The sequence below is a fragment of the Drosophila mojavensis genome, unplaced genomic scaffold, assembly GCF_018153725.1.
Source record: "Drosophila mojavensis isolate 15081-1352.22 unplaced genomic scaffold, ASM1815372v1 contig_74, whole genome shotgun sequence".
NCBI classification, from domain to species: Eukaryota; Metazoa; Arthropoda; class Insecta; order Diptera; family Drosophilidae; genus Drosophila; species Drosophila mojavensis.
This window is the reverse complement of record NW_025318899.1, coordinates 297,923-317,322: the sequence shown is the minus strand read 5'-3', so window position 1 is coordinate 317,322 and position 19,400 is coordinate 297,923. Positions and strand designations below refer to the sequence as shown.

The 19,400-nt window shown below is 39.0% G+C and overlaps 3 protein-coding genes across 6 annotated transcripts; all 3 read right to left on the bottom strand.

Moving 5' to 3' along the window:
• Positions 1-236: 236 nt before the first annotated feature.
• Positions 237-5,509, bottom strand: LOC6586386 (protein zer-1 homolog). Of its 3 annotated transcripts, XM_015160318.3 has the most exons (10): positions 5,227-5,508; positions 3,587-4,093; positions 2,711-3,510; positions 2,515-2,639; positions 2,245-2,416; positions 2,012-2,173; positions 1,786-1,947; positions 1,569-1,718; positions 1,263-1,508; positions 237-1,199 (listed from the first exon to the last, which is right to left on the bottom strand). In XM_015160318.3, exons 2-10 carry the CDS (start codon positions 3,885-3,887, stop codon positions 1,038-1,040), a joined length of 2,280 nt encoding a protein of 759 aa, XP_015015804.1. In that variant the 5' UTR covers positions 3,888-4,093; positions 5,227-5,508; the 3' UTR covers positions 237-1,037. The 3 variants fall into 3 exon arrangements, with proteins under 3 accessions (XP_015015804.1, XP_015015805.1, XP_002012001.1); XM_015160319.3 differs by having other exon boundaries at positions 1,263-1,718; positions 5,227-5,509; XM_002011965.4 differs by having other exon boundaries at positions 1,263-1,718; positions 3,587-4,066; positions 5,227-5,509.
• Positions 5,510-5,695: 186 nt separating this feature from the next.
• On the bottom strand, positions 5,696-11,628 carry LOC6586385 (poly(U)-binding-splicing factor half pint). Of its 2 annotated transcripts, XM_015160316.3 has the most exons (5): positions 11,493-11,628; positions 10,980-11,073; positions 7,889-8,183; positions 7,154-7,657; positions 5,696-7,095 (listed from the first exon to the last, which is right to left on the bottom strand). In XM_015160316.3, exons 1-5 carry the CDS (start codon positions 11,493-11,495, stop codon positions 6,078-6,080), a joined length of 1,914 nt encoding a protein of 637 aa, XP_015015802.1. In that variant the 5' UTR covers positions 11,496-11,628; the 3' UTR covers positions 5,696-6,077. The 2 variants fall into 2 exon arrangements, with proteins under 2 accessions (XP_015015802.1, XP_015015803.1); XM_015160317.3 differs by lacking the exons at positions 10,980-11,073; positions 11,493-11,628 and adding an exon at positions 9,279-9,513.
• A 304-nt stretch (positions 11,629-11,932) lies between these two features.
• On the bottom strand, positions 11,933-19,345 carry LOC6586384 (protein cueball). The gene is made up of 4 exons (XM_002011963.4): positions 19,012-19,345; positions 13,566-14,922; positions 13,158-13,488; positions 11,933-13,098 (listed from the first exon to the last, which is right to left on the bottom strand). Exons 1-4 carry the CDS (start codon positions 19,106-19,108, stop codon positions 12,979-12,981), a joined length of 1,905 nt encoding a protein of 634 aa, XP_002011999.1. The 5' UTR covers positions 19,109-19,345; the 3' UTR covers positions 11,933-12,978.
• Positions 19,346-19,400: the final 55 nt, after the last annotated feature.

Genomic DNA, 19,400 nt, shown 5'->3' with positions numbered 1-19,400 from the left:
ACTCCATAAAATTTTAACAAAATAATTTAAATTAGGAAGGATAACTTAAATATATATATATTTATATATATATATATATATATATATATAAATATATATATATATATATATATATATATATAATTTAGTAACGCGAAAACTTTTCAGACCATCCTCGCAGAGGCAAAAAAAATTATAATAACATGTACAATGAAACACTTATGTACAATGTACATGTACAATAAAACACTTATGTATGCATACATACATATATACATTTAATAATCCTAGACTTTTAAGCATATGAATTTATAGTTTAAACATGCAAAAAAAAACTGGAAAAAAATTGGATATTATTAATATTATTGTTGAAAGGAACCAATCGAAAAACATTTGCATTTTTGAACACAAAGCGGACAAGTTAAACGGTGTTGCATACAGCTAAAACTATATTTTTAATTGTAATTCTAAAATGAAATAAAAAGAAAACAAATCGAGCAAATCAATAGCTATATTCTAACACTAATTTATAAATATATATATTTATATTTATATTTATATATATATATATATATATATATATATATATTTATATTTATATATATTTAGATATACGAAAGACTTCCGTTGTATGGAATTAGTTAAAGTTCTTCTATTTAATATGCAGCTACATCGTTTGCCTTTTCCTTTCATCATTCTTTTTTCGTTAACAATATTTACAATTTTTCCGACAGGGCCTTAAAAAAAATCGCTCGTTTGCTTACAACATGATATATAGCTATATAATCTATAATATTTATTATAATAGATATATTTAGCGTTCCATTTTTATTTTATCTAACTCTCAGTTACACACGCGTTGCTAAATTACTCCCATATTTTAGTTTTAAAATATTTTTGTTTTCTTTTAGTTTTTGTTTCTCTTGTTTAAGTAAACATAAAAAATCGAGGAAGAATCTGAACGATATAACACTTGCGCTGTTGCCTCTCGAAACACACACAAAACAGTACAACAAACTTGAACTCGTAATTCTAGACGACAGTCCATTCGATCTGATCTAACCCTCCACCATGCGCTCCATGCCCATGTCGCATTGCTCGATGACCAGGCGAGCTATGCGCTTGATTTCACAGTAAGGGCTCTCGTGCTCGATTAGTTCTGTGAGGATTTGTATGCCATTCTCCTGCTCCACCAGCTGGCAATACTTATCCGGGTAGACCTGAAAAACATTAATCTATAAGATTACAAAAGGCCTTTTCTATAGAGTTGCTCCCTCTCTCACCTGTGTAAGATTGGCCAGCGCCCAGACGGCCCAGTGCTGGCATTCGGGCGTCTCATAGCAGCGGACCAGGCTCAAAATAGGTTCAAAGCTGCGATAGTTGATGTTCCGTTCACTCTTGATGTTCCAACGCTGAATGGCAGCGACCATGCGTTCAAGGACGTGTTGTCGTGTTGGCGTCTTAATAGTCCACGCATCGGGACCATCGGATGCAATGTGCGCCAGCACTCCAGCCGCATTGTAGCTGACCTGGAAGCGCAGTTGGTTAGGATTGTCATTGGCTAGTCTTCCACCACCAAGCTGACCCACCTCGATACCGTCGCTCAATGAATCAAGCAGGCGAGCAAACACTTCAATGAACTCCTGTGTCATCAATTTGGGGCGGAGCCATTTAACCTCGGCCACATTGCCCAAAAGACCCATCATGTTTCTTAAAAGCTCGTCCCGATCGGGAAAGGTCTATAGGAAGACATATTAAAAATAGGCATTCAAATTGAATTGAGTTTCGATGGTGCTAATGGCTCACATTTAAACACTTAAGGAAATACTCCATGCCGCGTCCGTCTAGAAATCTCTTACAATTAATAGCAGTCTCATCGGTTACATTCCACATGGTCGACCACGCCACCTCCATGACATCATCAAAAACTGAGCGTGTTAACCGATCCTTGATGAGTGTCAGCATTGTCTGCGAACAGGTTAAACAATAAATATATAGTCTACATGGATATCGTTGGTTTATATAGCCTTACGCTGACCACTCCCAGCTCGCCTAGAAATAGTTTCTGTCGACCATCCACCTGACAGGCGAGCGTGTTCAGCAAATAGATGGCAATGCGTTGCACAAAACCTTCCTGCTCCGTTTTTGACACACCATGCAGCAATATCTTAATAAGCCGTTCATACTCAAAGAGCTGACAATTGCAAAGAGAGGTAAGTATTAGTGAACTAGCTTAATCTCAGGCCTAAAGTCCCAAAGACCTACCACATCGACTGGCATGTGAAACTGCGTCAGCGTTAGATAGCCATTGCGCAGCATTGTATCATCTGTTAGATGCATCTCCATGCCGTTGAGAAGCGTCCTTATAATATGATTGCGCAGCAGCGTGCCAAACTTTGAACGATCGCGTCCTTTGACTATGTAGAAGAGTGTGGCGCTATAAACAAGAGATTCAGATTAAATTCAACATTGAGTTGTACTCAATAACTAAAACCAAGTCATAATAAAATCACACAAAAAGTGTATTTTGCATACCTGCCCGATATTTGCATGTGCTTGAATTTCAGATGCCTATCCATAGCACAGAGCACGACATCCAGAGCTGTGTGTATGTCCTTGCAGTTCTCAAATCGAAACAGATGATATAGATCATTGAGGACCTATGAGAAACATAGAGGAGAAGACGGTCACTATATAGGCCAGCTGACTATTGAATTCGACTCGGCCTCACCCTTGTTAGCAGCACCGGTCTGTCGTGATAGTAACGTGCCGCTGTGAGTATTTGCTGTTCATTAGCATCGCCGGCCACCTCCAGGGCGGGTATATCGTGTCGCTTGCATGCCCAATGCGCCGTGTGATACAGGCCAAGAAACTGTAGCGGGCGCTGAGTACGAGACGCTAATCCCGGTATATCGGTGGGTCCAAAGTGTTGCTCTGTCTTGGTATTCATACTCGTCGACTCCTTGGTGGCCACGCCATTGCCCGCCAAATTCGTGCCCGAGATATCTAAGTGTGTCAAATGACGCAAATTATCCATGAGCATAACGAGCGTCTGATCGGGCAGATCATATGTGCCATGCCCATTGCCCGAGCTCGATATTGAAATATCCAAAGTGGTAAGGCGACGCAAGCAGCAAATCGCATGCAACTGATTAGCAATGGGCCATACATTGAATAGAATGAGCGTGTGCAGGTTGGGCAGCATGCCAAGCGCCTCCAGACTAAAGTTCGCTAGCACGCAGGATGTGAGATCCAAGTGACTGAGGTCCTGCAAATGGGCGAACTGCAATCGATGATGCATAACTACGCCATTGAGCACCAGACGGCGCAAATGTGGGCAGGTCAATTGAAAGTCAACTGGCTCCTTTTCATTGGGTTCCGCATTCTGCAGCAGATGCGAACTGATGCCCAGCTCCAACGAGCGCAAGCTATCCCCATAATGGGCAAGCAGGTGATGTGATTGCACTGTGATCTTATCGCAGTACCACATGGACAAGGCGAATAGTTTGTGACGCATAAGCGTCTCCAGACCTAAAAGCGCAAGCAACAGAGGAAGAGGTTAGCAGAATAGTCTATACCAAGTCAAGATTCTATCGTTAATACCCACCTTGGCTGGTCAGCGTGCTATACCGCAGATTTACAATCTTCAGCGATGTGCGACGGATGTCGCTAAATAGATTGATTACCCTATCGTCGAGTGGTCTATGGAAGCGTTGGTAATTTTCCAGAAATGCATCGCATATCTCGTTTGTTAGGACAATGCCTGCATTCAGTGTACGTTGACCGCCTTCCGTATAGCCACTGATTATGTCCAGATTGTTGCAAAGCTTCTGATAAGCGATCTCCTTTAGTGTTAACGGCTCCTCGTCCAATGACCCATCCTCCATTAGCCGCACCTTGCAGCTCATCTTAGACAATTATTTCTACTGTATTTCTACTATTCTCTTATTCAGCTTCTGCTGTGTGTCTCAATGTTGTCAATCCGAAGCGATTTCTCTGTGGATTGCTCTCGCGCCTCTGATTATGTACCTCTGATGCGGGCCACTGGGATAGGGAGATGGAACGGTATTACAGGGCAATCCGTTCCCTTCAGATATAATTAGAGGGAGAAAAACTGGAATTTACGAATTGATTTATTCAAACGATAACTACAGCGCCAACATGATGTCATATTTTAGATCTTGTTTCAATTGGAAAACAAGAAACAGTCAGTAAAATGTTTAAGAGTTTTCGTATCTCAATTACCAGGCCCTGCATATGTACATATATGATAATGCTGAACAGCCAATGGAACGTTTCGGAACTTGTGACAGCAAGAAGTTGATAGAAGTCTTATTCTTATTATACATTTTCAGTTTGCTCATCTCTGCAGCCTGTGAAACGTTTACAAATTATTACCATCAAATTTATTGTATGTATACATATATGTATATGTGTATCTATAAAAGAGAGCTATCCGATGGGACTTTGCTTTGCACTTCAAGGATTTGCCTAAGTAGACTAATCGAATAATTTCTTAATCCAGGATCGTCGACACAGAAGCCATAATCCAAAATGTTTCTCAGCTTATCCGAATATTGGTTATAAATTAAGAAAATGCTGAAACCATGCTACACGTGATTGTAAAATGCCTTAAATTTAATTTGGGGGGTGCCGCCAGAGACAAATTACGTAATATGTTGAAACAATTACTTGCAACAGTGTGCGTATATACATATATAGAAATGTACATATAAATCTGCGTGTGTGCATGTGTTTGGAAAGCTAGTGAACATGGAGCACAGGACGCACATAGAATGTCAACAACACCGAAAGAGTTGGCAACGCCAAAAAGCGCAAGCAAATGACAATAATAACGTAATGAAGCAAATGCAGTTACTTCAAGTTGAATATAAACAGAATCGTATACTACATACATATATATGAACAGAGTTATGTGCGTGCCCATGTAAATATTAACTGTAACAACAAAAAACTATTGGGATTGTCTCTTAGAAGCTGTTGGCGTGTGTGCGTGTGTGCGAGTCAGTCTGCGCTTATCAAGGCAAGGCCAGTGAGAAATTCGTGGCCAACATCATCAACAGCCCCTGTCGTAAAGCATATCAGCTGTGTGCAGCAGGTGCAGAGCTCACACATACACATACAAACTACACGCGAACGAAAAAGTTTTGCACAATATAACATCAACATAAATAAAGGAGCAAAGTTATATTCGCTTTCGTATTCGCTCTTTTTTTTTGTGTGTACCTTTTTTCTCCAACGGCTACGCAAGTCGCGACCAGTTGTCGATGATTGTTGCTGCTGCTGTGATGTCTTTGTCAAAATTGTCTTTAACTGGGTGTGAATGCGATTGATTGAAGGCGCCACAATGTTTGGAACGCGCTAACATTCCTGCTGCGCCGCACACAAACTGAAATTAATTGTTTTTTTTTTACGGCCGAATCTGTTGGATTATTCACTTTTTGGCATCATATTTTCTATTTTTCTTTCATACTATGCTTCTTCTTTTACTGTGCTAACGCAAATTGAAGTCTGTTAACGCAATTCACAGAGCGCTGTTAACTAACATACTATATTCTTTTGGCAGTGCCAACTGCTGCTGTTAACGTTAACAGAGTATCGGCTCTATTTATTCTCGATTGCTTGCCGATTGGAAAATCGATTACTAATTCCAATTTCGGAACACCATTTGAACAGCAAACAAATCAAATATATGTTTTGTTTTATGGGAAACTAGTTTTTATTGTAAGTTTTAAGCGCAGAAATGAATCAAATTTACAATTTGTTAGTTTTATGCTTTGCTCTATGTAACTGCAGAACATGCACTATGCTTATTTTTATACAGAACTGGCGACAATTATTAGGGATTAGTTCATAATACCTCAATCCCTCATTTTTTATAGTTTATTATAATTATAATAGATACTGTGTGTTGAACCATAGCTACTGCTCAAAAAATGTACAATCTCCGTCTTCGCCGAGTAATAAATAAGTGTTCTTTTGAGTTCTAGAGTAAGTAAAAAAGAGGCTATTGCTGCCAGAGAAAGGTCCGAATCTGTTAAGACTAAAGATACATTCGCTGTTTTAGTTTCCTCATCCTAACCGGAGAGATCACCCTGATCGAAAAGCGCCTGATCATATAGCTCGGCCACCACTCGACGTCCTCCAAAGAAACGCCCATGGAGGGCATCTTTGCCACGCACAGCTTCAACACCTGCTGAGAATTCCACAAAGATTTTCACAATAATTTCTGCCTCGTCATCGTCCTCGTTTTCCGTTTGCTTTTCATTGAAGATGATAACACGACTAACTGTGCCAAATTTGCTGCATTCTTCTTGGATCTCCTCCTGTAATGTCTCGTCCACATCATCGGGTCCGACCATATTTCGCAAGATGATGACACGCGAGTCCTGTGGCCGCATAAGCCTTTGCATCACCAGCTGACGTGCACTTTGTCCCTTGATGGACATATTCTCTTGCTGCTGAAGCGTCTGCACATCGCCTTCGTCCATTAGCTTCTTTTGTAGCTCCTCCTGTTGCTTTTCCTGTGCCTTCTTAATATTCTCGGACAAATTTGCTGCAGTGGCCGCAGCATTGTTGGCGGCTGCTGACAAAACAACTGGCGTTCCGTTGCTTGCCTCTACGATTCCGAGCGGCACAGCTGAAACCGCAGCGGGCACTGCCGCTGCGGCGGCTGCTAAAGCAACAGCTGATGGCGGCGTCGCAAGCAGCGCTGGAGGCGGTAGTGTCGGTGCCACACTCTGAAGCGTGGGCAGGCCAGTTGGCACCCCTAACAAACTGGGACCACCCAAGCCAGGCGCCTGGTACATGCCTGGAGGCAACAAAGCGGCGGCTGGCGCCGTAGGCACCGCCAGCGCTGGATGCAGAGCTGCTGCCGAGGTTACTGCACTAACAACGGGCATGGCATTTACCTTGGCCGCAATCCCTAAACCGGGTGTGTTTTGCGCTAAGCCCAGGACTGCATTGCTAGCGACGGCATCCAGAGCTTGAATCTTAGCTGTGGCAGCTGCCGCAGCAACAGCTGCAGCCGTTGGCATTGTTGAATTTGTAGCAGGGCAGGACAAAACATTTGGCGGTGTAATCGATCGACCAACACTAGAGAATTACAAGAGATTACAACCGCACTAAAGCTATATATCTAGTTTTAACTTACCGCAGCAACTGGCCGCCCAAATCGAAGAGATTCATGCTGGCAATGGCCTCGTCCATGGCCTGTTTGTTAGCATACTCGATAAAACCGTAGCCCTTGTGCGTGTGCACAGATGTGCCTTGAGCTAGCTTACAATAGAGAATAGGTCCAAATGCCTCAAATACGCTTTTAATGTCATCCTCCGAAAGATCTGGATGTATAGATGCCACATAGATGCGGTTGAAACTTTTGGCCTCCTCTTGTACCTCATCGATAACCTGTTGTGCCTGTGGCATGTTGCTTGGCCGACCCACTTTGATGTTTCGGCCACCCATTAGGGCGCCATTCATTTGCTCCAGCGCCAATTGCGCTCCTTCTGGTATTTCATATTCAACAAATGCAAAGCCTTTGTGCTTTTGTGTAATGGGGTCCCAGGACATGTTAATGGATTTTATGGGTCCAAAGGGTGTAAAGGCGGCGCGAATTGTGTCCTCCTTGAGCTCGAAAGAAATGCTGCCCACGTAGACTCTGAAAGCAAATATATATCAATAAAAGGCAGAATGGAGCTAAGACCTAGCTATATGATACACTTGAAATCAGATCTTATCAGCTAAGCTGCACAGTTAACAACATGTGTTTCCAGTTTCAGTAACGCGAATCACTGGATACCGCCAAGAAGTTATTCACCAAATACTCTCCAGATTTTGCATCATGAATGTTATTAAATGACTGAACTTATTTATATATTTCTTTAATTACCTGCACATCAAAGCTAGAGCCTGTTGTCTTTGCACCTGGGTGCGTTGGGTGGCCAATTGTTGTTGCTGATGGGCGAGTGTTTGCTTCATCAAAACCATTTTAATACTCTGCTCCATGGCATACTTTTTGGCCTTGCTAACCAGATCATGTTGCTCCGATGTCAGCTTGGGCAGAGCACCTCCCAGTAATCCCAGCAGAGCGGATCGTGTCCCAGGTCCAAATTTAACATCACCAGTCTGTTTCAGATCGTACAATGGCTGCGAAAGGTAGGGAATTTTCGTATCCGCCGACTTGCCTAGAATTTGGGAAAACAGATTAGTGCATCTCATACGATGTTTGGATAATGGGCTCATTCAGTAAACCGATCAGGGTTAAGCGATCGTTTAAGCATTTTTCTCTTTTCTTTTTAGTTTGATTTGATTTATGTTTTTATAAGTTTTGTGTCGAGTTCAAAGTGCAACTTGAGCGATAGGTGCTAAAGTTAACAATTTGAAGCGATACGAAACAAAAACCGATGCCTGCAAGAAAGATAAAGACAAAAAGGAAAAAATAGAGAAAAAAAAATTATTAATTATAAAAAACTTTTGCTGGCCGGCGAACTGTACATACATATATAGTTAGTATATATGTATATATAGATGTAACTGTGTGTTCTGGAGAAGACCTGTCTGGAACTGCTTGTACGCGGGCCAATTGCCGACCGGCAGATGATTCAGTCACACAGATTCAATCGAGAGGCTACAACACAATGACAATTAAAAGCTATCGATGCATTACTCGTTACGTTTAAATTCAAAAGATTTTTAACAGTTATCGTTTATCGGTTTTTGTCATCTTTTGCATCACAATTATATATATTCTTTCAATTTATTTTTGAGTTTTGCTTGATAAAAAAAAAAGATGATTTGGATTTGCGTAATAGATAGTGTCTGACAGATAGCAAGGCATTTGATTTCTCATTCGCAAAGGCTGGAAAATGCAAGAATAAAAAGAAAGCACCCGTAAAATTTAAAACATAAATTAGACTAGAAAGTTTAAAAATGTTCGATATACGTAGGCTGTGCTAATAATACAATAAAATACAACAGTGTTTGTGTCTGTGTAATGGCAATTAATAGATAAATGCAGTTATATCGATTATATCAATCTAAATAATAAAACTCTTCCAACGGACATCCAGCCGGCAAATCGTCGCCGCACAAATCGAAACCAAAGAAGAAAATACTAAGAGCTGTGCACACTGAAAAATTCCACCAAGACCCAAAAAAAATATTTGGATTCAAAATGCAAAGCCAGTTAATATATACAGGTCGTTCGTGTCGACTAGCTGAACTTAACGGTGTGCACAATTCCTGTAAATGTATTTGTAAAAATAGAAATTATAAGCGACCTTAGATATGTGCGTTTCGATACGGTTTCCATGAGTTGGGGGCGTGGTATATTGACTTGAAGGGTCACACATTACATTGCTCAGTGATAAAAAAGAGAAAAATAAAAAGAAAAACAAGACGCTGAAACGATAATAAGAGCAACAATATGTTTTTAAGTTGGTTAAGTTTTTCCGCCGTACCTTAATCATGTGTGTATGTTTTTCAATGTGTGTATTGTCATATATATTTACTATTTATATATTACTGTATTTTGGTTTTTTTTTTTTTGTCTTTTTACTTGAGCTAACTAAATAAAAATCTACATCATTAAAAATCGTTTAGATCTGTGTCATAAAATATATAAATATGTAGACACTTGAGCACTACATATATTGAAGTCTTTAAACTATCGGACGTTGGATTTGTTAATTTGCTGCAAAATCTAGCAATGATTGAAGTGTGTGTTAAAGATGGGCGCGTGTTAGATTTATATTAGCTAGCTAGTGTGGTAGCACTCACGACTTGTGTGCCAACTCAGACATTTCAAGTCACGCGCCCAACTATATTGCTCATATTTAAATATTCTGCGGTATTTCAAGAATAGTAATCGATCAGTCCAACGCGTTGTTGCAGCACATTGTACAGGCGAAGACGACGACGACGCAGCTCAGGGTGCGGGAACCGCGACGTGGACGTAGAAATCGGCAAGAAATGTTGTTAAAAGCAAGTAAATGCAACTCGGTTGTTGTTGTTGTTGTATCTTGGTGGGTAGTAGCAGTTGGTTTTGTCAATACTCTCTATACAGGGCATCTCTTGATCGATGTCAATTCTTGATTGGCGAGTCAAAAGAACCAAGTCGTTTGGTCGGAACAAACATAAGAAAATACGCTTACAAAATAAATGAAAAAAGAAGATATATATAGAAGAAATAGAGAGAGAGAGAGAGATAGGGAGAGAGAGAATAGTTATATGCTTTTAAGATTAGTTTTTGATCATTGCGATTCAGTATTGATGCGGCGAAGATTCACTATTTTTATACATACACGCATACATTCTGGCTGTACCCTAGTTACAATACATTAAATAAGTATTACATTATTTGCCAAGCAATATGCCTATGCTTGTTTATGTATTAGTTGGTTTATTATATTAGGTATATTTGGCGATATTTTGTTCTTGTGTTTCGCACTCTCTCATAATGACGACACATATTGACAGTATTATGTGGGCACGAGTTGATTCGCAATTAGTTTCAAGTATCGCGCGTGTGCTTTGGACTGACTTGACTGTTTCGATATTTGTTTCGTATTCGTATTGGTTATTTGTTTGACTCTCACCTCACCTCACTTGAGATCATCGTGCGTTTATGAAGTCTGCAATTACTTAAGCAGAACAAAAAGAAAAACCGATTATTTAATAACGTCTGTGCTGGCCCTTTAAATGCAACGAAGTAGTAGTAAAGAGAGAGAGAGAGAGATGTGTATGCAAATGTATATGTTTACAAAAAATTATAATAATGATATTTATTTGTATATACATATATTCCTTTTGTTTGATTTGTTGCCTTGCGTTTCATTTACCTACATATATATGTATATATTTATCTTGCTCTTTGATAAACTTACGTACATAAATATATATTTATATATATATACTCAATTGATATATACTTATATGCTTAATACGAATTTTGTGCATCCACGATCAGACGAAACACTTACCCGAGTCTGAGCGCGAACGCTTTGTGGCTGGCATTTCGCCGATATCGCGCTGGTCATCCGAACGTGGCGATCTGGAGGCTGTATCGTTGCTTCCCTGCAAGTTCAAAAATACCAAAATAGAAGGTCACTCGGTTAGTATATATCTATATATACATATGTACGTATAGGGCAAAATGTTTAATCCCTACCCTATACATATGTATCTATCTATACACACATGCATATACGCATACATACATATACATATGCAATATATTCAAGTGTAGATACACACGCGGAGTAAATTGTACGACTGTTAAAACTAATACTTGTTCTGTGCCGAATCCTGCATCCTAACAAATAGCCAACTATGATTTTCATAATGGAAATTCACATAAACGACGAATAAACTTCGAAATACAATTTGCAGCACACGCATCGCAGCTGCCGCAGCCGCCGACCACGCCAAATGAAAATTTCACAAAACAAATAAAATACACAACGAAACTGCTATATTAAGTGATATAAACCTACCATCGTCTTAGTGCGCAGAATTAAAACTTTTTTTTAGTTTATTTAATTGTTATAGGATTTAAATTGAAGATTAATATTTTGCGAAAACGAGTGACGTCAAGAAAAATGGATACGACGAAAAGTACTTGAGTGGCATCGATACTACTATATCTGCAAATTATCGATGCCTGTTAACATTTAGAGCTGTAAACTTTACAGTGTAAAGTATCGGTTTGAGGTGCTTATTCACTGTTATCGATGTTGTACGTTAAAGAAGACGATGAGATTTAGTCGGCTGAACGTGCCGATCAGTTTTTAAATAAGATAATGAGAACAAGCATCTTACCATTACAATGACTAAGCTCGCGTGTGCACACATATGTGGAAGCTAGAAAATATACAGTTAATTTTTAAATACTTAAGTGATAATAACTTTAATGTTAATGGATTCCATTTGTTGATTCAACTGCAAAGGTACGTTTTCTTTTATTATGCATCCAATGTGTCTTATTAATAACAACTAATATCTAGCTTACTCATATATACAATGTCCGTACACAATTGATCGCAGTTTTTTTTCTGTTACTTTTGTTGTTGTTTTTTTTTTTTTTTTTTTTTGAGGGGGGGTATTTTATTCTCCTTTGTTGTAAATAAAACACTAATTTAAGTACGAAGGCAATCTTGGTGCGAGCAATCCGTTGTGTTGTATGTTTTTGTATGTGTGTATGTGTGTATGCCGGTATTTATGTAAGTGGCAGTTGCATATGTGATGACATATTAGAAATACAATAACAAAAAAGCTGCATATATGTATATACAAAGTTAAATCAGAAGGAACTATTTCCGAAAAGATACAAATTCAAATTTCTTCACTATTACTGGTTTTAATATTATTATTTACAAACAGTTTAACCGTTCAATGAATCACATTATGCCTTTTTGTGCAATTGGCAATTATATGTATGTATATGAAATCAGCCGCTTGTATCTGTACAATATGCACATATACATATGTATGTCTATGCATGTATGGATGTGTGTGTGTGTAATTAATTTAAAGCTAGCGTCAGTCGTAGGACTTATCTTTCAGTTTCATTTCAAATCATCTTTTCATTGTCGAATGTCTTCAAATAAAAATTTCCTTCAACCCATCTCAAGACTAATAGAAAAAAACTTAGAAACTATAGGATTGACAATTGTCGTAGCTCTAATGACAATTGCTGTAGTTCTTAGCCAAGTCTAAAGACATGGTTTGCACAAAATTAAATTAATGAGACCAGACTAATTGTAAAAGATTTCTAAGTACACGTTTTCCATATTCAAAATTAAGTATTAATTCTTTTTCTAGGTCTTTGTAGGAGCTTTGGTTGAGCAAAGACGTCGACGATCCGGGTATCTGTTCTGTTGGAGACGGCGACGACAGCAGCTTTACAAGCTCGAATACCGCCCATCCGCCCTACCGTTCATTTCATGCACGACGTTATGCGTTGTTGATAGAGATGTTTATCTAGTTCAGTAGATCATCTTCCATGTTGTGTATCAGTATCTTTTTATCCTCCTTAACGCAAGGCGACTTTTTATCGCGTCCTGAGAACTGTTGCTCCACAAGTTTAGGATCAAAACAGGGCTATAGAGAGTGATTACATTAGTAGCTACTATTACTATTATTATTATAGGGTAACAAACCGTTTCACAAATATTCATATTACAACAGTTTTCTATCGTAATCTCGCATTGCTCTGTGGCTAGTGGCCGATTGGTTAAAGGTGTATCGCTAGTGGAATTCAAACGGGCCTGTTTGCGCACTACAAAGGTCTTCTTAATACGTGGGCGTTTAGGCTTGTGGATGAGACGGAAACCGTGCACAATGACGGCCACCAGAGCGAGACTGGAGACGACGCCAACAACAAGTACAATTATCAATGAACCTTGTCTATAGCTGGGCATATCACTGCAGAAAGCTGATGACTGGTATTCCCTGACAATTGTGGCATTGGTCAAACGCAACTCCTCACAGCTGGTAGAAGACATTTATTAGTACATAATTTAGTACAATATAAGCATATAAACAAAATATCTACTGAAGCTACTCACATGTCCATACAGGGGGCTGGCACAAATGCATCTGGATGTTCTTTCAAATGCTGACAATAACTTCCACAGTGGGCCGTTTCGTTGTGCTCGCATCGTGTGCCCGTAAAGTTGTCCCGGCAATCGCAGCTCATTTCCCCACTGTCCCTATCCACGGTGCAATGACCACCGTTCAGGCAATGGTTATTGCATTTGTAGTATTCACAGCGTTCGCCATAGAAATCCGTTTGGCAATAGCATTTGGGATAGCCCATGCTAGAGATTTCACAGGTACCATGCACACAATAATTATGGCATTCAGATATCTCACAACGCGCACCCTTGAAGCCCACCTGGCAGATGCAGAAGTTGCCCTTGGTCATATAGGTGGCACCGTTCAAACAATGTTCTCGCTCCAACTCTTCTATGCGATCGTCGACAGCGGTTCTTGATTGCGTTCTGTTGTTGAGCCTGTTGTCCAGACGCTGTTTGACCTTTTTCACTACGCTAGCGCAATGGGCATCCTTTTGAAGATGTTGATAAAAGCCTGTGCGTGCCACTATGCCATAGACATCCTCCTTCCAACTGGCTAGCTTTATTGGCTCTACCACCGGCTCCGTAGCATTCGTTGCAAGCTTTTTATTAGCAGGCTTGGGGTAGCTCCAGACCGCTTTATCCGCCTTGTCGGTCCAATAGATTGTTTCATCTGTGATGGCCAGTTGTATGGGACTCTGATGCTTGTCCTCAAGCACCAGTTGGCGATCGCTGCCATCTAGTCGAGCACTTTCTATTGCAAAGAATATGCCCACCTTGTCATCGAGCCAGTAGATGCGATCAGATTGCTGATCGATCACAATGCCACGTGGCATGTCGATGTTCTCCTTGATAATCACTTGTCTGCCCGTGCCGTTCAATCCGATACGTTCTACGGAAGCATGATTGATCTTCGAGTTCGTCCAGTACAGCTGACGGCGACATATATCCACAGCCACGCCATCTGGTCGTCCACCTTCGGCGCTCAGATCTACTAGCACCTTAGGCGGTTCCGTGTGTAATGTGTCGACACTGGCAAAGTAAATCCGGCTCTGACGCATGTCCGCCCAGAACAAATTCCGGTTCAGCGGATCGAAAGCTAATCCGGATACGGAACCATTACCTATACGTTGCACTGCCTGCTCCACAATGTGCGACGCAACCGCAGCATCGCGTCGCAGCGAAAATATGCTGCCATTCTGATGCTGTTGATCATTAAAATAGATCACTTCCTCAGCCTCATCGAAAGCCAACGCTGATATCCCCTCGAATTCGTGGGCAGCAGAAGAGACTGTTTTAAATTTGTTGTCGAGAAACAGAAGCTTGTCGCGTAGCGTAACGGCAAAGTCTGAAAAGAAATGCGAAATCTTCATTAGTTGGCATTTAATACTATCGATAAGATAAGAACAGTCATTGGCTATTCATAAATGGGTATTGGAACGCAATTTCAGGCAGAAGAGGAAAATACTGTTTTGTACATATAGTTTAATTGACGATTACCTACATATAAAAGACAACTATCGACGTCAAAGAGTTGTTCTGAAATAAGCTAAAAGGGATGTGAAGCTGTTTCATGAGCAATCATATGGAACATTTAGTTCAATCAAAGGAACTGCTTAGGCGGCAGCAAGAGGAATCTACTAAACTTCTAGAGATCGGTATTGATGTGTATCGAAAGAATATGTGTTCGGCTTTTTGTAAATAAATGTGGAGCAGGGGCGGCGGAGTAGGACCTGGTGCAACAGCAGGCATATTGAAAATTAAGTTCGATCAATCGTATTCAATTAAGTTTGCGCCACATTTTTACTACACCCTCTGAGCTGTCGCTTTCTACATTGATTATTAGAGGCATATAGTATTTCAATCAATATTAATTTTATTCATATAAATTTAGAATTTATACTCGCATTTCATTCAATTACGCGATAGTATTCTTAATTACTTTGATCGTTAGCAAATTAAATTGATAAGTTTCATTTACTGCACATTTACAATTTTTAAATATATTAATATTTAAGATGAAAATAGTTAAAATTCGAGTTAATTAGTGTTATTAGTGACACTTCCCGTTATCGAGCGATTACTGTATTAATTTAATGACGATCGAATTATGAGATGCATGACATCGTTGCACAACTCTCCCACTGAGCGCGTCCGATTGATAAGATAACAAGCGATTGACCCAGGGCACAAATGGAAATCCCATGTGAAAATTTCCCCGAAGTAAAGAAAAATATGCATAGGCCAGCAGGCCAACACGTAATATGAATAAAGGTTGCTATAGGTGGCTTTGCTGACCACCTTCACACGTAAATCACGACTTAGTAAAAAGAAAGAACGTCAATGCAAACGAAAAGTTTTAAGAATCACCAGCAATCCAGATATGCTAAAAACAAACCATACAAAGCAAAGCCAATTGTTGTCAGACCGGTTGAGCACCCAAAAAAGGTCCAACTCTGTGGCCAACATGCAGCTGTTAATTAGGCATTTATTTGAATACATTTTAATGAAGTGCCCGAGCAAACAAATATAGTAAACACAGGCATCGCGGAAACAGGCTACAGAACTACATGACAAAGATAAAATAAAACAAAATAACGGAAGTTGCGCATTGGATATATAAACGCTTGTTTGTTTGCGAAGGCTGCAACAGGTGTCGGCGAATGGGCTTTCACTTTCACAGACGACCTAGCGATCGATTTATCGATTTATCGATACATAGATTGAGGTATTACGGTCAATAATTGATTGGCCATTGACCATTGACCAACATTTGTGGGTCACTGTTGCGTTTCAAGTATCGCGTGGCTAGCTCGCTTTGACATTACAAAAACCAAAATAAATAGCAAAAAAAAAAAAGCGAGAGATAGATTAACTTTGCCTAGACGAAGTCTAAATACCCTTGTCCCGTTTATATAAATTCTAATGCAATCTTTCCCACAAATGAGGTAAGTGTTTAAAGACTAATATACTATAAGAGAACCTAAAAATTGATCGATTATTGTTATAAGACGAACAATTTTCAATCATCTCGTTTTGTTTTTTTAGTTTCTTACAGTCAAACTAACAAACATATTTCATGTGCACCATCAAATTATCGTAAAAGGTAAGATGGCACCCATGCCAAGTTTCGCAGTTATGTTACATTTTTCGTGAGCAGCTGATAATGACCCCCTGGCAAGGGTATACATAGTTATATATAGCCAATCGTTAGATGTTGTCTATATACCGATATATACATATGTATGTATACATTGGTATATATGCACATGTTTTACTTAATTTTATTTGTTTTGTATATATTTTTCGCGAACCTTTCCAACGTTTCGAGCCGTTGTAGTCCAATATATATATATGAGCATATTTTAACCTTCGCACTTGGGGCTTTGAGGTCAACGGCTTATCGATGCAGAAAAAATGTTGAATTTTTAAATAGATTTACATGTTTATAGCTTATTAGCTAAATAAATGTAAGCTCAATAAAAATCATTTAATATTTTAGTACCGCCTTTCAAAAAGGCAATTCGTGCGATATGGATATACGGCCCTTTTTTTTCATTAATTCGTTAAGAAAAATTTAACAAAACAAAGGCATCGAAGAAATCTCATCTTGTTTGTTGTTTTTATTAATTTTTAATTTCAATTCTATTTTTGTTTTTATTTTTTAATTTGCTTCACAAAATCTGTAATATATACACGATAATCCAGGGAGCAATGACACAGACCTATTGCCAATGTCAGATAATCCTTATGAACTCTACTTAAAAATGAGAAATATTCAGCAAGTCTTAGCTTCGAGCTGAGATTTACTTGAAGCTAAAAATTTCAATTATTAAGAAAAATTTAGTAATATAATACTAGGGAGACTTTCTCTTAATCGGTATACAACAATCTTGTAAATATAACTGAGAAAAACCTGTTTCATCAAATGTGTATTCAAAGCCCGTTGTTAGGAAAGAGTTCGCTCAACATTTACTTAGTAAATATCAACAGATGTTTGTATAGGTATATTTCGTGAATACACCTGTGAATAATACATGTATTCTATTTAATCATTAAGCTTTAATGAACTCGAATTCTCTTTGATAGCTTTGCTTCTTGTCCTACATAAAACCATCGAAGCATACTTGAGATTTTTTAAGTAAATAATAAATGAATATCGATGATCAATACCAAAACAGTGACTTAGGATGGATGAAAAATTTACGATTGTTGGAGTAACTCAAATCTGTTTTCAGTACAGGTGCATTGGTCGTTTTCGTAACCTGTTTATATGAAATTCTAATTAATGAAAATGTATACAATTAATGTAACTTAGATTTACTGCAGGCAGCAACAAGTGGCTCTTTCGGCTAGCACGTGGAACGCATGAATGTCGATTACTTATCGGATCCGTAACTCAAATAGCTACATATGGATGTATATAAAAGTACAAATTCACATGCATAACTATATACATATATGCACATGCATGCATGCATATGTATGTATTGACATGTGTACGGCACTATATCAGAATTCGATTCGGATTGCGTGGTTTGAATTCCACTTGATCAAAACAACGATTAAATCGAAACAGTGTGTGTAATAATTTTGTTAGCGTCAGCTTTTTTCTGAAGTTGAAGTAAAATGAGAGCAAAAAGTAAACAACACACACACACACACACACAAAGAAGCTGTGTGAAAGAAGAGACTGAAGCATTGGGAAATAAAAAACCGTTAAAGTCAGCAAAAACTATCAACATTTTTGGCATACGTGACAATATAGCAACTCTAAATGGCGGCCAGGCTATTTTTTTTTCAATGCTACAGGCAATGTACTTGGATTCTCTCTCTCTCGCTTACTCTCGCTCTCTCTATTGAGTGGGGGTGAAAGTCGCATAGCAAATTGATGATAGAAATGGCAATGGCTATATGTATATTTATGTAGAAGGATATGTCTACGCTAGAACTGATTTGCGTTGTGCATTATGAAATTGTCAATAATTGAACTTGAATTGATAAAGCAACATCGAGAAGGTGATAACACGAATGCGGCAAATACAACGAAGAAAACAGAATGGCATAATCAGCTGATAGATAGCATACACATGCACGCATGACACGTACAGCCCGTTAAACATGGCCAAAAAAACATATATACATACATATATGCACATACATACAGACGGTCACATTCATAATTGAAAATAGTCTAGAATGTCTATTTTAAATGTCCCGTGATTACATAAGCATAAAACAAGCGCATTGTATGCCAAATTGATGGCAAATTGATTTCTATTAACGGGCCACGCTGCCTCTGCAATCGGTCGAGCTGTCAGGTGCACGGACAGCGTTGCCACAGAAATTTTTGAGCATTTTCTAACCAATATAAACTGGAACACTACTCAATTGTGTAATAGCTTGACTATCATTATCTCTGAAGGATTACACTTACCCCAGCCAATTGGAGATGCGACAGCTAGTGGCAAGTAAAAATTAGATACTATAAACAATACAGCCAAAACCAGCTGTTGCAGTGAACACAATTTCATTTTATATAAATTTTGGTATATTTATATCGGAAATGGACGCACGACGATATTTATATTATTCTTAATCCTCTTGTGAACTCGCTCTTGCACGTGCAGTTGAGAGTTTAGAGAAAACGTCGAGCGGGAAGCATGCGTTGCTTAATTTTACGTTAAAATTCACCGTCGGTCTTCGATAGGTGCCCGATGCACCACAAGCTCGAATCACTTAATTCACTAAAGTGAATTGAACAGCCGCTACCTTAAGCGGCCTTATATTGTGCATTGGATATTTTTTAGTACATTTTTGCTGACA